The sequence below is a fragment of the Artemia franciscana genome, chromosome 20 (genome assembly GCF_032884065.1).
Source record: "Artemia franciscana chromosome 20, ASM3288406v1, whole genome shotgun sequence".
Lineage (NCBI taxonomy): Eukaryota > Metazoa > Arthropoda > Branchiopoda > Anostraca > Artemiidae > Artemia > Artemia franciscana.
In genome coordinates this window covers 31008908-31025331 of record NC_088882.1, presented here as the reverse complement: position 1 = coordinate 31025331, position 16424 = coordinate 31008908, and the positions used below count along the sequence as shown (strand labels likewise).

The following is a 16424-nucleotide window of genomic DNA, read 5'->3' as shown; positions in this document are numbered from 1 at the left end:
CTCAGTATCTTCAAGTATTCCAAAAAGTTCTTGCGTCGCAAATCTGGCTGGAAGACTCTTATTTAATCGAAACATAGAAGAACAGGCTGCATGATAAATGGCGTCAACTGCGTGCAGGTCTGACACTGCACATATTCGGCGGAAAAGGTTATTTGACCAATCATCATCACGGTTTTTGCACACTGCCTTTATACTCTCTTCAAAGTCTTTAGTCCGAACCTTGTACCACTCGTGTCCTTTTCTGTGGGTAGTGTGGAGATTTATCCTTGTAGTGCAGAAAAAGCAACACTCTTGGAAGTTGAAACTTGGAGTCCGTGATCGGAGTACCACTTTTTCTGCTTCCGTCTTTTCTTGCAAGGTTCGTCGTCTCTCATTCTCAATTTTCGACGGATATATTTTGTTTGTGAAAGTCTTTCTGCAAGCAATATGGACTTGGTTCCCTGCCTCGACAGAGATGCTGGTACCTCTCGTTTTGCTAGCTTCATTGATCACCGTAGCTCTTTTTTCTGCCAGTACCGACGATTCTGAGGTGTCTATTGAACGTTCACAAAGGGGACATAAAACTGCGGTCTCAGCCATCTAAAAAAGAGAACTGGGAATAAGTGAGCTGTCGGTGAATGTTACAACGAAAACCCTCATTCTGAACCGAAAAATTCGTGCTCCTCTTCGAAAAATACCCCGTGATCGTGTGTCGCTTGATTTTTTTTTTTTTTTTTTTTTACTTAATACAAAAACAAAACATAAAAAAGAATTAAATGATTAAACGTGATGTTTCTGTCTAATAAAAGAGCACAAAAACAATCGTTTCTTAAAAGGGAAACCATCAATAAACTACTTTTCTTTTCACGGTTCCTCATTCTCGGATTCTGGAAATATCTAAAAAATAGGCGCAAAAAACGTGAAAAAAAGGGAATTTCGCAACGGGATGGAGATTTAGATTTTTGATATGTTGTAGAGCTCTCTTTTCTGAACACAGTGGTGCAAAAATAATTTCTGTACCAATTTTTTCCTGGTTCGACCATTTTTTTTCCGTATCTTTCCCCTACTATCAAGCTATAATCATCGACTGGGTTGTACCTGAATGCCAGGCGATAACTTTCAGATTGCTCTGATTCCTCGGCACGCTTTCTTTTCTTACTTTCTCTATCAGCAGCAAGCCTGATTTCTTGCTGTTCTTGTAATTCCTCGGCACGCTTTCTTTTCTTACTTTCTCTATCAGCAGCAAGCCTGATTTCTTGCTGTTCTTGTGATTCCTCGGCACGCTTTCTTTTCTTACTTTCTCTATCAGCAGCAAGCCTGATTTCTTGCTGTTCTTGTAATTCCTCGGCACGCCTTCTTTTTTCACATTCTCTTTTAGCAGCAAGTCTGCTTCTGCGTTGCTCTGGTAGTTCCTCGGCATGCTTTCTGTTCTTTCTTTCTCTATCAGCCTCAAGCCTGTTTCCCTGCTGGTCTTTTGATTCCTCGGCACGCCTTCTTTTTTCACTTTCTCTTTTAGCAGCAAGTCTGCTTCTGCGTTGCTCTGGTAGTTCCTCGGCATGCTTTCTGTTCTTTCTTTCTCTATCAGCCTCAAGCCTGTTTCCCTGCTGGTCTTTTGATTCCTCGGCACGCCTTCTTTTTTCACTTTCTCTTTTAGCAGCAAGTCTGCTTTCGCGTTGCTCTGGTAGTTCCTCGGCACGCTTTCTTTTCTGACTTTCTCTATCAGCAGCAAGTTTTTTGGCATAGACTCTTTGAGCATCTTCATCTTTGAGCAGTCATTGTAAACTTAAACATTAATAGATTTCTACGCGAACATATGTCTTATATAACTTGAATGACGTCACCTTCAAAGCAAAAATGATGGCAACTAATTTCATGACGTCAGCCGAAACATGACGTCACCTGATCCATCCACAGATCCACACACAGACAACTTATTTTTATATATATAGATATATATATATATATATATATTTATTGCATATAAATAGATTGTCAGGTTTACTGGCTCTTGAACATGCAACATATAATTGTCAATGGGAAAAACGATCCGTATTCAGATCTATACCTCATTATTCTAATGATGTGTCCCTGTGTCCCGGTCGTTATTTATATTCCCTGTGTCCCGGACGTCATTTGTGTCCCGGTGTCCCAGTTTGTAATTTCTCTTTGAGTGTCCCGGTCGTCATTTATATTCCCTTGTGTCCTGGTGTCCTAGTCGTCATTTGTGTCCCGGTCTGTAATTTCTATTCGAACAATCCCTGTGTCCCGGTCGTCATATATATATCCCGCCTGTGCCCCCGGCGTCCCCGTTGTAGTTGTGTCCCTGTGTCCCGGTCGTCATTTATATTCCCTGTGTCCCGGTTGTGATTTGTGTCCGGGTGTTCCAGTCTGTAATTTTTCTTTGAGGTTCCCAGTCGTCATTTATATTCCCTGTGTCCCGGTCGTCATTTGTGTCCCGGTGTCCCGGTATGTAATTTCATCAGTTGACAAACATGACGTCAGTCGACAAACAACTTCATGACGCATACAGCTTAATCCTTATAATGACGTCAGTTGACAAACATGACGTCAGTCGACACACAAACATGACGTCACTCGACACACAAACAAACACACAGACAACTTATTTTTATATATATACTAGCTGTTGGGGTGGCGCTTCGCGCCACCCCAACACCTCGTTGGTGGGGGCGCTTCGCACCCCCCCAAGCCCCCCCGCGCGCGTAAGTCGTTACGCGCCATATTAGTTACGCACCATTGTAGTTGTGTCCCTGTGTCCCACCTGTGAATATAGATATATATATATATATATATATATATATATATATATATATATATATATATATATATATATATATTTACTACGTGAAACTTGCAAATATACAACATTCTTGGCCGTCCCATTGTCTGTGCATATAAATAAATTGTCAGGTTTACCAACTCTTGAACATGCAACATATAATTGTCCACGGGAAGAACAATCTGTATTCAGATCTATACCTCATTATTCTAATGATTGCCCTTGAGCTTTGTTGATGGTGATTGCTAATCGAACATTCCCTGTGTCCCGGTCGTCATTTGTGTCCCGGTGCTTTGTTGATGGTGATTGCTAATCGAACCTTCCCTGTGTCCCCGTCGTCATTTATATATCCCCCTGTGCCCCCCAGCGTCCCCGTTGTTGTTGTTTCCCTTTGTCCCGGTCGTCATTTGTGTCCTGGTGTCCCAGTCTATAATTTATCTTTCAGTGTCTTTGTCGTCATTTATATTCCCTGTGTCCCGGTCGTCATTTTTGTCCCGGTCGTCATTTGTGTTCCGGTGTCCTGGTCAGTAATTTCTCTTTAAGTGTCCTGGTCGTCATTTATATTCCTTGTTTCCTGGTCGTAATTTGTGTCCCGGTGTTTTGTTGATGGTGATTGCTAATCGAACATTCCTTGTGTCCCGGTCGCTTTCTCTTTGAGTGTCCTGGTCGTCATTTATATTCCTTGTTTCCTGGTCGTCATTTGTGTCCCGGTGTTTTGTTAATGGTGATTACTAATCGAACATTCCTTGTGTCCCGGTCACTTTCTCTTTGAGTGTCCCGGTCGTCATTTATATTTCCTATGTCCCGGTCGTCATTCGTGTCCTGATGTCCCGGTCTGTAATTTCGTCAGTCGACAAACATGACGTCAGTCGACACACAAACATGACGTCACTCGACAGACACACACACACACACACAGACAACTTATTTATATATATATATATATATATATATATATATATATATATATATATATATATATATATATATATATAAATAGATATCGGTCGACCGATATATCGGTCGGGCCTTACTCCAAACACTCCAAGTGTTTTACCTTAGATTTCTTTTGGTAGCCTACACCTTTGAAGCTGCGTGGAAAATACTGGAAGAAAACTATTCAATTGTCAAGCACTATAAACTCAAAAATAGAGAGAAAAAAGAAATAGAGAAGAGAAAGAAGTGAAAGAAATATAGAAAACATTTACCTTAATGTCGTCAATTTTGTCAATAATACTTCCTTCCTTTACTGTTTTGATAAAGGCAAGTCCCGCTCCATTATCTGTGATTGTCACACCAAAAGCATCTTCTGTTTTTGTAATTCTTATTTCCTTTGTTTGACCTATAATAAAAACTTTCTGTAGCGTTCCCCAGAAAGAGAACTGTCGGTGGAAAGCTCTTCGGTAGAATATTAAACATTCCGTGCATTTTCTTGGAAAATTGGGAGCAAAAATTGAATAGCCACAATAGTTTTATTTCTTACCAGGGTTAAAAAAACGTATGATCTTACATTCAAGGGTCTTGGACACTTAAATTTTGAAATGGAAGAGAAGTTGATCTTTTTTTTTTTTTTTTTTTTTTTTTTTTTTTTTTTTTTTTTTTTTTTTTTTTGCACCCTGCCTCTCGTATATAAAACTATTCTTAAAATAATTCGATGCGATAATCCCTGAACATACATCCACAAGTTTTTTGTGCTGAATTTGATTACATATCTTTTATTAAGAACGCTTGTCCTTTTGGGGGTCTTCCCCCTTTTTTAAGAAGACAAGGAAAATTTTTACAGGCTGTTAGCTGGTGATGAATAACATTAAAATGGATGAAATTTATATTTGGAATTACCATAAAGAGCCATTTTTTGTCATATGGACTGTTCCCAAAACTCTTTTTTTCAAGTTTTTGTTATCATTAATATGGATCACTCTCTACAAATCGTTACCACGAACCGTTTTATGCTAAACAAAATAACTATAGTTATAAAGTGCACTTCCTGTTTGGCGTTTTGTTTAGTTTTTATATGTAGCATTTGGAATTCAGAACATGTTCGTACATAATACACTTTGATAATAAATTACCTATTCCAATATTAATTATTGTCAAAATGGTAGAATAGCTTACCTTTTCAAGATACTAGGAGCAAGGACGGCTCAAAATATCAATAAGAAAATCAATAAAGTATTTAAGGGGGTGATATAGGGCTTGACCTCCCTCAAGCTGATCTTCCCTCAGTCCAACAGTTTGCAAAACATCTTTTTCTGCATCAGAGTTCAGTTATTTTGTCTTATTCAGAAGAGGCTGGGTGTCGGCCAACTATGTTGTGGTCTAGTCTTGTAAAACAGTGGTTCCCAACCGGTGGTACGCGTACTCCAGGGGGTACGCGAAACCCTCGCAGGGGGTACGCGAAGGTCCCAAAATAAATTTAGTCTACATCTTTAAAACTTGTTTCTGACTCAGTTCCAACATTTCCCTCAAAATCAGATAACATAACACATTGTACGTAATTTCAGACTCGTTTTCAAAACTTTCGCTTTCAGTAACCCGCTAATTTTTCTCCATAGCCGTAAGGTCTCGATGCTAATTTTTCTCCATAGCCGTAAGGTCTCGATTTAAACTCAGCGAGTTCAGTATCTTGTCATCTGTTGAAACACGAAGTTCGTGAATTGTGGTTGCAAACAAAGATGGATAGATTCCTGATCAGGAATAACAAGAAGCCGAATGATGGTACCCAAAACTCTGAACCTGCACCTAAGAAGAAGAAATATGACGAATCATCGGTCAAAGTGCGTCGATATTTGTCAGAATACCTAGGGCTCGGATTTAGTGCGACAAAGTCTGGTCCAGTGAATGCACAGTGCGTTCTTTGTGGTCAAGTCTTGGCCAACAGTTCCATGAAACCTGCGCATATGAACCGGCATCTCAGTACTGTGCACCCTTCTCATGTCGGTAAGCTCATAGAGTTTTTCAAGCGTAAACAAGAAGCATTCGCTAGTAACTGTTTGGAAATTGCAAAAGTGGCATCAGTTTCTTCAAAGGCTCTCCGGGCTTCGTATGCTGTTTCATATTTAGTTGCGAAACAGAAAAAACCGCTCACCATCGCCGAATGTCTGATATTACCAGCACTAGTGAAAGTCAGTGAAATAATGTTTGACACGAAAACTGCTACTGCCCTTCAGTCTATACCTGTGTCGAACAATACCATTTCAAGAAGGATAGAAGACATTGCAAGCGATATTGTCATGCAGGTTATTGAGCAAATAAAGTTGACGAAGATGTTTGCGTTACAGCTTGACGAAAGCACGGATGTGTCAGGTGAAGCCCAGGTGATCGCCTTTGTTCGATATCAAGATTGTTCTGACATAAGAGAAAATATTCTGTTTTGTCAAAACCTACAGTCAAGAACAACAGGAGAAGAACTATTCAAGGTGATTGACAAATTCTTCGCAGAAGGGGGCATCTTGTGGGACTGGTGTCTATCAGTTTACAGTGATGGAGCTGCCGCCCTAACAGGGAAGAATAATGGGCTCATGGCCTGGATAAGGAAGAAAAATCCAAAGGTGAAGTGGTTGCACTGCATCATTCACAGGCAAGCTCTTGCATCGAAAAGGATGAACGCACATCTGCACGAGACCCTCAACGAGGCTGTAAAAGTGATCAACTTCATCAAAGCCCGACCACTGAACTCAAGAATGTTCAAGTTGCTGTGCCAAGAGATGGGTTCAGAACATCAACATTTACTTCTGCACACAGAAGTTCGCTGGTTGTCTCGTGGGAAGATTTTAAACAGACTTTTCGAGCTTCGACAAGAAGTTGATATGTTTCTTCTGGAGCAAAAATCTGCATTCAGTTCACTTTTTGAAAACCAGGACTGGGTTTGCAGGCTGGCCTATCTTGCGGATATTTTCGACAAACTGAATGACTTGAATCTGTCAATGCAAGGTTTCCGGACGGACGAACTCTCCCTGAATTCGAAGATGTGTGCTTTCATCAAGAAATTGGAGTTCTGGCTTAAAAAGGTTCAAAGAAACAGCGTTAGTGTCTTCCCGACCCTTGACAAGTTTGCGGACGATAGTGAAATTGATAACCTCAACACAATCTGTGATTGTATTCGGGAGCATCTGACAAAGTTGCGAGATGAACTTGTGTTATATTTCCCATCGATTATGAACCAAGATAGAACGCAGGATTGGATCCAAAATCCATTTGTTGAAGACGTGACCTCAAGCTCCGGTCTTAGTGACAAGCTTACAGAGAATCTAATCCAACTTGCCAGTGATCGCGCCTTAGAACTGAAATTCCAAAATGTAACTGTTTCCCAGTTTTGGCTGGAGGTGAAAGGAGAATACAAGGAATTAAGTGAAATCGCCATGTCTGCTTTGTTACCATTCGGATCCAATTACCTTTGTGAAGTGTCATTTTCGGCAATGTCATTGATCAAAACCAAACACAGAAACAGACTGAGTGTACAAAATGACCTTATAATTGCCGTTAGTGACATCGAGCCAAGATTTGATAATATTTTAGCAAAAAAGCAGCCTCAAGTTTCTCATTGATTTTGTACGTACATTTAAGCACCGTCATATTGGACAATAAATCTCGTGTTTTTGAAGATCTGATTTTAGTTAAGAAAAAAGTAAAACAACGATTCTCAAGAAAGGGGTACGCAAACTTTTTGGGCCTTGACTAGGGGTACGCGGACCGAAAAAGGTTGGGAACCACTGTTGTAAAAGATATACCAAGTCAAATACCGTCTCGTATACCACTTTTCTCATGGGTTGAGCATTATAAAAAAGTTTTTTTCTCCAGGTCCACGTCTTCAAAATAGTTACAAAGTGAAACTCCGAGATTTTTTTGAGCATGTTTCTAGGCCGGGACTGATAATTACAAACTGCCTGATTTTTTCTACAATTTGTAAACTAAAGAAAAAAGTCTAGAGAATTTGATGGGGTATCTGCACAGCATTTGTCGTTATGTGATGAATTGATTGTGGAACACTTATTAATCCTTTACCAAATGATATTCAATCTGGGATTGGTCTCTGATTCTTTTTCAATTGGATTTTTGACTTCTATCCCTAAGAAGAATAAACCTCCTTCTGAATGTTTGTCTTTTTCCCCAATAAGAGTTGCAACTGTATTTTGTAAAATTTCTGAGAAATTTATAGTTGATGAATTGAGAAATAAATGTAAAGTTCAAGTATACCGGTACGTTTTCAATCTTACCTTGTGTATGGCCATACCTTCTCTGCTTTGGTATCTGCTTTAGTTGATGCAGAAAAAAAAAACGGTGAAATTATTGGTTTTGCTGCCCATGATGTAAGAGGCGTATTTGATTTGCTTATCTGCGAGGAGATCATATTTGATTTGGGTTTGGCCGGTGTTGATCCCTGCATCCTCGCCCCGCTGGCTGACATGTATGAAAATCTCAAAGAGGAACTGAGGCTCCTCCTATTAGGTAAGGAGTGTGCTAGTCTTTTATATGTTTCTTATGTTTCTCTATGTCCAAATTCCCTTTTCCCAGTAAAGAAGGGGGTAAGACAAGGTGCTGTTTCATCACCGACATTGTTTAATGACAGTATTGTAAGGCTACAATCAAAGTCGGTTATGACTAATATTCTGCATGGTATTGATTTGTCTTTGATTGGTTATGCAGTTGAGATGCTGAACCTGAGCATATTTCTGCATGGGCTAGAAGCTAATTTTAATAAAACACGACAAAAGAAAGCCAATATTGGACACCAATTTAATATTTAAAATTCTTAAGTGCTGCTTTTTAACTTGAAATCAGATGTTTTAACAATTAAAATTGTTTAACAATTGTGTTTTAACAAGAGTATGCCCATATTGGACTGTGGTTTAATGCTAAAAATTCTGAAGTGCTGCTTTATAACTCAAAATCAGATGTTTGTTGAAGCGTCACTCCGGGTGATTCTATTGTTGAGCTTGTGGATGATATTGTATATCTGGGCCTCCCTTTTGGACGGTCAATACTAGAGACACGGCGGTTACTGCTCTCTCATCTTCAGAAGCGGTACTCTTTTACAGATAGTTGTATAATGACAAATAAGGGGAAGTTTGATCGTATCTGTTGACCCAAGTGTAAAATGTTACGATTTTGCCTCAATATATGTACCTTAGCCCATTTTGGCGCATTTTTACGGGTACATATAAAATTGAATTACGCTCAAAGTATTTTATGCCCCAGTACACTGGTAGTAACCCTGAAGAAGCAACTCTATTGCAAACTGACCGATATAATTCATCAGTTAAGACCCACCTGTGGTTTCCCCCCAGTGGGAAAACACCAGCCGGTGTTTTCCAGCAGTACTCGGTATCTGTTTCTGATTTTTTATTTTTTTTTGTGTCAGATGAATTAGTGTCTTGTGCTTTTTTTTGTTTTCTTTTTTTGTGCTACATCTGTTTTTCCATTTATGTGTATGAAATACATTCATTCATTCATTCATTGTTTTCTCTAATTTCTGTATCTTTATATTTGGTTGTAGAATCATCATTAATAGGCTTTTCAAATATTCTAAAAAAAAGCAACTACTTGATTCACCGCCATTTACACACAGAAAAAAAAAATGCAAAAAAAAACTTTAAACGATTTCCAAACAGTAGAGGTAGATTTTTGATTGTCACTGAGGATGTCAACAAGAGCGTCACCGGGGGTGTAGTTTAAGTCTCTTCCCTAAAATCATTGCTTTCAAAAAGCCTTTCCTTTGTTCATCAAGATAATTACTGAAATATCTTTTATGATGTGAAATTACAAATCTTAAGAGATTTCACATCATTTATCTCTCTTTCATTATAATCTATCCAGTCTTTTCCATATTCAATCGCACTATTTTTAAATAATTCCAGTCTAGGTTTTATCGTAGTGTTATAAACGGAACGGGCTTTTTTTTTTTTTTTTTTTTTTTTTTTTTTTTTTTTTTTTTTTTTTTTTTTTTTTTTTTTTTTTTTTTTTTTTACAGTTGCCTTGAATAATTCAGAATTGACGCTACGTTCAAAGAAACTACCAATCCCGCTACCATAATTTCTTGTGTACAATAATTGTTTCTTCTTGATCAACATTTATTATAGATAAATTATATTAAATAATTACATTTAACTCTTTTCAATTCCAATCATATTCAATATTATCTCCATTCCGATTAATTAGTCTACCTATTTGTTCAAATAGTCATTTTTAGCACGTTGATATATTCGTTTTGATTAATTAGTAGATATTGCCTTTCTATAGGAATTCTAATTCACCATTGAACTATCCACTAATGAGCAGAGAATATGTATTTTATCAACATTTCTTGTAATATTATGAATTTTGGTACCTTCATAATATCTACTTCTTAGCTCAGCTTCATTTTTAAACCCTAAAATAAAACCTAAATCACTATTAAACAAAAACTTACAATTCTCTTTCAAAATGATTTGAAATCTCACTGTTGCTAAATCGTATGATATACTGACTAGGCATGGATCCAGGGATGAATTGAAATAACGATTTAAGAAATAATTTAAACCCTATTCATCATGCAACCCTTTGGATATAACAACGTTAGCCAATTGTTCCTTATTTTTTTTCTGTATTGAAACGCAGTGTTTTTAAATTCATCCCTAATAATTAATAAATAAAAAAAAACAAGTTTTTCAACTAAAAGTAAGGAGCGACATTAAAGCTTAAAACGAACAGAAATTACTCTGTGTATGAAAGGGGCTGTTCCTTCCTCAACGCCCCGCTCTTTACGCTAAAGTTTAACTCTTCCTCTCAATTCTACTTTATAAAACAGTAAATAACGTGAAGAGCAGGATGTTGAGAAGGGAACAACCCCTTTCGTACACGGAGTAATTTCTGTTCGTTTTAAGTTTTAATGTCGCTCCTCACTTTCAGTTGAAAAACTCGTATTTTTTTCTATTTAATTTCAGAACCTTTTTGAAAATTTTTCTTGATAAATGGCTTTCTCTTAGTTTTGATCAGACGATTTCGAGAAAAAGGGTGGAGGAGGAGTCCTGGCTGACCTCCAATTTTTCGGTTACTTAAAAAGGCAACTAGATTTTTTAATTTTTAACAACGTTTTTATTAGTAAAAAATATACGTAACTCAAAAATTAACTTACGTAATGAACCTCTGTATACGTATTTTTTTATTATCTATATGAGGGGGTTTGACCCCTCGTTAATACCTCGCTTTTTACATTAAAGCTTGAATTTTGTCCCAATTCTTTAAGATTGACCTCTGAATCATAAAGGCTGTAGAATAAATAGTTGAAATTACTAAAAATACTTCTGCGTAAACAGCAAGGTATTTAAGAAGAGATGAACCCGCCCCAATATGCCTAATAATCTCTGTTCGTTTTAAGTTCTAATGCTGGTTCTTACTTTCAGTGGGAAAAACTTATTCATATTTATTTTTTCACTGTTTTTTTAAACGGTGCTAGAAAATCCTGCGCCCCCTTCATGGAATTTTTCTTCTCCCATGACAAATTCCTCCAATGGAAAATCATCCTACGTAGCCCTTTTCCCTCAACCCCCCCCCCCTCCCCAACCAAAAAAATCCCCTTGAAAAGGTTTGAACACTTCCAAATAACCATTACTGTATGTAAACGCTGGTCAAAGTTTGTAACTTGCAGCCACTCCCCCGGGGACTGTGGGGGAGTAAGTCAGCCCCAAAGACATAGTTATTATATTTTTCGACAATGTTGAACAAAATGGCTATCTCAAAAATTTGATCCGTTGACTTTGGGAAAAAAATTACCATGGGAGGGGGGCCTAGGTGCCCTCCAATTTTTTTCGGTCACTTAAAAAGGGCACTATAGCTTTTAATTTCCGTTATAATAAGCCCTCGTACGACATTCTAGGACCACTTGGTCAATGCGATCACCCCTGGGAAAAAAAACAAACAAACAAATAAACACGTACCCGTGATAGGTCTTCTGGAAAAAAATACGAAGTTCCACATTTTTGTAGATAGGAACTTGAAACTGCTACAATAGGGTTCTCTAATACGCTGAATGCGATGATGTGATTTTCATTAAGATCCTATAGTTTGTAGGGGGTGTTTCTCCCTATTTTCCAAAACAAGGCAAGTTTTCTCAGGCTCGTAACTTTTGATGAGTAAGACTAAATTTAATGAAACTTATATATTTTTAAATCATAAAAATCTGATTCTTTTCATGTATCTATTAGTATCAAAATTCTGTTTTTTAGAGTTTCGTTTACTATTGAGCCGGGTCGCTCCTTACGACAGTTCGTTACCACGAACTGTTTGATACCATGAGCACCAAAGTGTACATTGGTTTAAGCTATTTCATAATCAGTGTTTCCATCTAACGTGATCAGATTACTTGTGTAAGACTTGTCGATTTCACTTTGGTTACCACTAATAATAATCAAAACGACTTATTGGAAAAGTATTTTTCTTTATAAACTTCAAATACTGAGACAGTTGCTGTAAATAGTATTATAGGCATTTTCTTAATAACTATTTTTCCGAATAGCGGGTTGATAGCTTCATTTCTCACTTCATCAGAGGTATTTCCAGTAGCTCTGCTACCTAGCAAACAATATAATTTTTCAGTCACATCATTTGCATTCATGTAAATACCAGACCCTTGCTGTCTTTAATAGCTTTTAACCTTCTTCTGTAGATTTTAACGAACTGAGATTTTTTCTTAATCACTAGATTTAACACCTTTCATCATTCTGTCATATCTTTGATTAAGTATTCCTGATTCATCCTTTGCCTCTTATAAGCATTGATAACTGTCTAAATATAAAATAGGCATTTCAAAATAGGATGCCTTAGGATTAAAATCTTTATTGATTTTCCTTAAAACTTCTTCATCTATCCCAGAATCGACATTAACAATAAAATTTGGCTTATTCGGAAGTGAAATAGCTTGACTTAAGTGAGGTTGATTGCTTGCCTATAAACTTAAAGAGTTGCTTAAAGGTTGATCCAGTCATTGTAGCTGTATTCTTAAATAAGTGGCATTGTCATTTAATTTATCAGCAATCAAATTTTTATTTCCAACTTGCTCTAAAGAACGTTCTTGAACTATATTTCTTTATATTTCTATAGTCAAAACCAGAAATGCAAATCCTTTTGACTTGTATTTGTTGTTTGTTTCGTAAGCTTTTGGCCTCTGAATAGCTCGAACGCTTTACTATTATTCACTTTCCGAAAGAAAAAAAAAAACATGCTAGAGCTGTCAAGCATTTGTCAGTCGAATATGGAAAAAGAATATAATTACCAAAGCACTAACGTAAGGTACACGAAGGTCAGCACAAATGGCAATTGAATATTTCTGAACTTTCATAGACAACCTTTCAGCAATAGCTTTGTATTTGCCTTTAATACCTTCTATGCCGTTTTGTACTATCCAACTGGCTCTAAAGAACGTTCTTGAACTATATTTCTTTGTGTTTCTCTGCTTTTCACAATGCTCGCTAATAATTTACACAACTTTATAGCATCCATTTATAGAATGAAGGTTTTTATCGAATAACTTTCGACAATTCGTTCTCGTGAACACCGCCAATAATGAGTTTAACAATTTTATCCGAGAATTCATACGTTATAGGGGATGTATGTTTCACTTGCATGTATTTAAAACACTTCGGTTGTGTGATTTGGTAGGTAACCCTTACCAAAAACACCCTTACTTTTATTAACTCTAACCAAATCACCAATGTTAAATTTTTCTATTGATGATTTTTGAACTTCAACATCAGGAAGTAAATTAGTGCAGAACTTGTTTTCAGTTTGATTTCATTTTGATGGATCGATGATAAGATTTGTTATAATTTTCAAGAAAAGAGGGTAATAAATCTATTAGACCTTTTATGTTATTATGACTAAAATATTTTCATAATTTCTTATTGATTTTTCTATTAAATTGTTCAATAATTTGAGCTATCAATTCAACTTCAGATGAGAACCAATGAGTTTCATGACTCTTAAAAAATATTTGAACTATTTTTTCATAACAAATTCTATACCTTTATCTGTTTGTAATTTATAGTTTTCTATTTCTAAATAAATCCGTAAAATTATTAATAATTTTCTTACCAGTTTATTCCTTTAAAGGAATACACTAGGCATATTTACTAAGACAATTGATGACTGTAAGAATACGATTAAAATTATTGTATTCTCTTTTATACTGCCGAATATAAACCAAGTCTACTTGTCACTGGTCATATATACTATGAATGTAAACGCGTGCTCTTTTAAATGTATGATAAGTTGGATGGTGTACAGAATAAATTTTTTGATTTTGTAACACTTCTTTGATTTTAGTTTTTGATAAAGTAAAACTGTGTTCTTTTAATTTTCTATTTAAAATCATCAATCCCTGAATAGTTGAATATTATAGGTCTAAAGGTTTGTTTTCTATGCTACTTTTGCCAGTACAAATACCACTTCCTTTTAATCAGTATTATTGATCATTGCTTGTTTCTTTTTTTTTTTAAACAATTTTTCTTTAAACCACAAAGTGCACAAATACCTAATCATTGGCCCATCATTTCTTTTTGAAATTGGCTAAGTTAAAGACTTGGTTGTAGTAACTGGTTTACATCACATAAACTTAATATCTATTTATTACAAATTTAAATTATTACACATATTTAAATTATTAAACATATTAATAAACACTAACAGATTTCTACGTTCTCAAGAAAGTCTCAAAATTAGTAAATAGCAAGCAATACAAATCCTCAGGCTTGACTATTTCTTAAGATTTGGAATTTCGTTTCATAAAATCACCTCCTAATAAATGGCTGACATTGCAGAAGTGATTAAAAGTCATTTACAGCAAAAATTCAAATTCGTCACAATAAAAATTGATTACCACATTACACAATTAATGAATTGTGGTCATTTTCCAAAAACCTTAATTTAAAGGTTATTAGCAAAAATTTGAATTATTCAATTACAACAATGACCATCTAAATAATCAGCAATAAAAAGCAGTACTACTATAATTTCGAACCTGAATTAAAAGTAAATTAAAAAATGAAATCAAAGAAAAAGAACAAAATTATTTCAGATTTAAAACTTCAATTTAGTAGTGTTCGAAATAAAGATATTACTGAACTTATTTTTTTTTTAATAGAACAGATTTCAGGTGCTGGAAATTATAATGAAATAAAGAATAAAGTAAAAAGTTGTTTTAATAATCAAATAGAAATCAATAAAAAAGATGTTCAAATCAACAATTCATTCGAGATATAACTGGTAGAATGATAAAAAAGATAGAAATGTTGACATTTCGAATTTATTTATAAATAATAAAAAACACAAGAGAAGCTTTATATATTCCAGAGTATATATTTAAAGAAGAAGAATACGATATTAACCCGAGTATTGAATGGATTTGAGAAAATTACCTCACAGTTAACATTTCAATGAATGCAAATGGAGCTGGTTTTGGACCGCTTTTGATTTTGGAAGGCTATTGAAGAACTGGAACCTATTCATTATCATAGCTACACATGGATTTTGAATACAAATATTGCCATACAATAAATCCATGTAAATAGTAAACACAGGAGTTTACATATATAAGTCATAGAGAATACACCTAGATCAGGTTTACAATTTGAAAGAGTTAATGGAATTGATTCTCGAATTATAAAATTACCGAATTGTGTGGGAGGTACTTATAAAGAACTGGCCGAATTTGTAAAAAATAAAAAGGTTGCATTAATACAAAACATAATAGTATCAAATACTTTCTTTAGTCAATACTCAGTTATGTTCACCCAGCAAATGACAGACATGATGATAGACTATCAAAATATAAACCCTTTGAAGAAGAATTTGACTTTAAAACGCTTGCTAATTTTCCAATGGATATTTTAGATATTTATAAATTTGAAAACAAATAAAATGTTAAAATTTCTTTATTTGAAATAAGTGAAAATAAAAGGTTTAGAACTCTTATTCCTAAAACTAAGATCAATAGAAAAACTGCTACGCATGCGATTAATTTACTTTATTTTGATAGTCATTATATTTTAACTATAGATTTAAGTAGATTATTGAGAACTCAAATCACTAAACATAAATTGATTATTTATTTATTATTATTATTATTATTACATTTCAAAGATGAGTAAAAGTTTGAAAAATATTATAAAAAGGATCAATGTGAAGATCGTCAGAAAATCATGTAAAAACAGGATCTAAAATTTAATTTACAAATATAGCTAAGCAAGTGAAAGTACTTTAATGTATTATAACTGATTTTGAATCGTATAATGAAGTATTTAATCAAAAGAAAGGTAAAAAGGCAGTTAAATTAGCAGAGCAAAAGCCATTCAATCCTGGATTCCAAGTATGCTGTTCTTTTGATATAACACAAAATAGATATTATGAATACTTGGGCGAAGATGTTAACGTGCAATTTAAATAGTGACGAAGACAACACAGCCTTTCCATCACGAACACCAAAAACAAGAAGAACAATTGGGAATTTCTCAAGACAGTTGGACACAAATTAAAATGAATATTTCAATCCTATGTCCAAGGAACGGGCAAATTGTAACTACCATAACAGAAATTTGTACAGAAATAGCCAATGAGTATGCAAATAGACACATCATGGTTATACACAAGAATAAGTAAGAGCAAAATGGAATTA

The 16424-nt window shown here is 35.3% G+C and overlaps 1 protein-coding gene across 1 annotated transcript in view; it reads right to left on the bottom strand.

Annotated features, from left to right (window-relative positions):
• The window catches only part of LOC136040354 (PDZ domain-containing protein GIPC3-like), a 52986-nt gene that overhangs the window by 26953 nt on the left and 9609 nt on the right, over positions 1-16424 (bottom strand). Inside the window, exon 3 of the mRNA XM_065724599.1 lies at positions 3988-4121. Within this exon, the coding sequence (XP_065580671.1) occupies positions 3988-4121 (134 nt within the window). The remainder of the gene's footprint in view (positions 1-3987; positions 4122-16424) is intronic.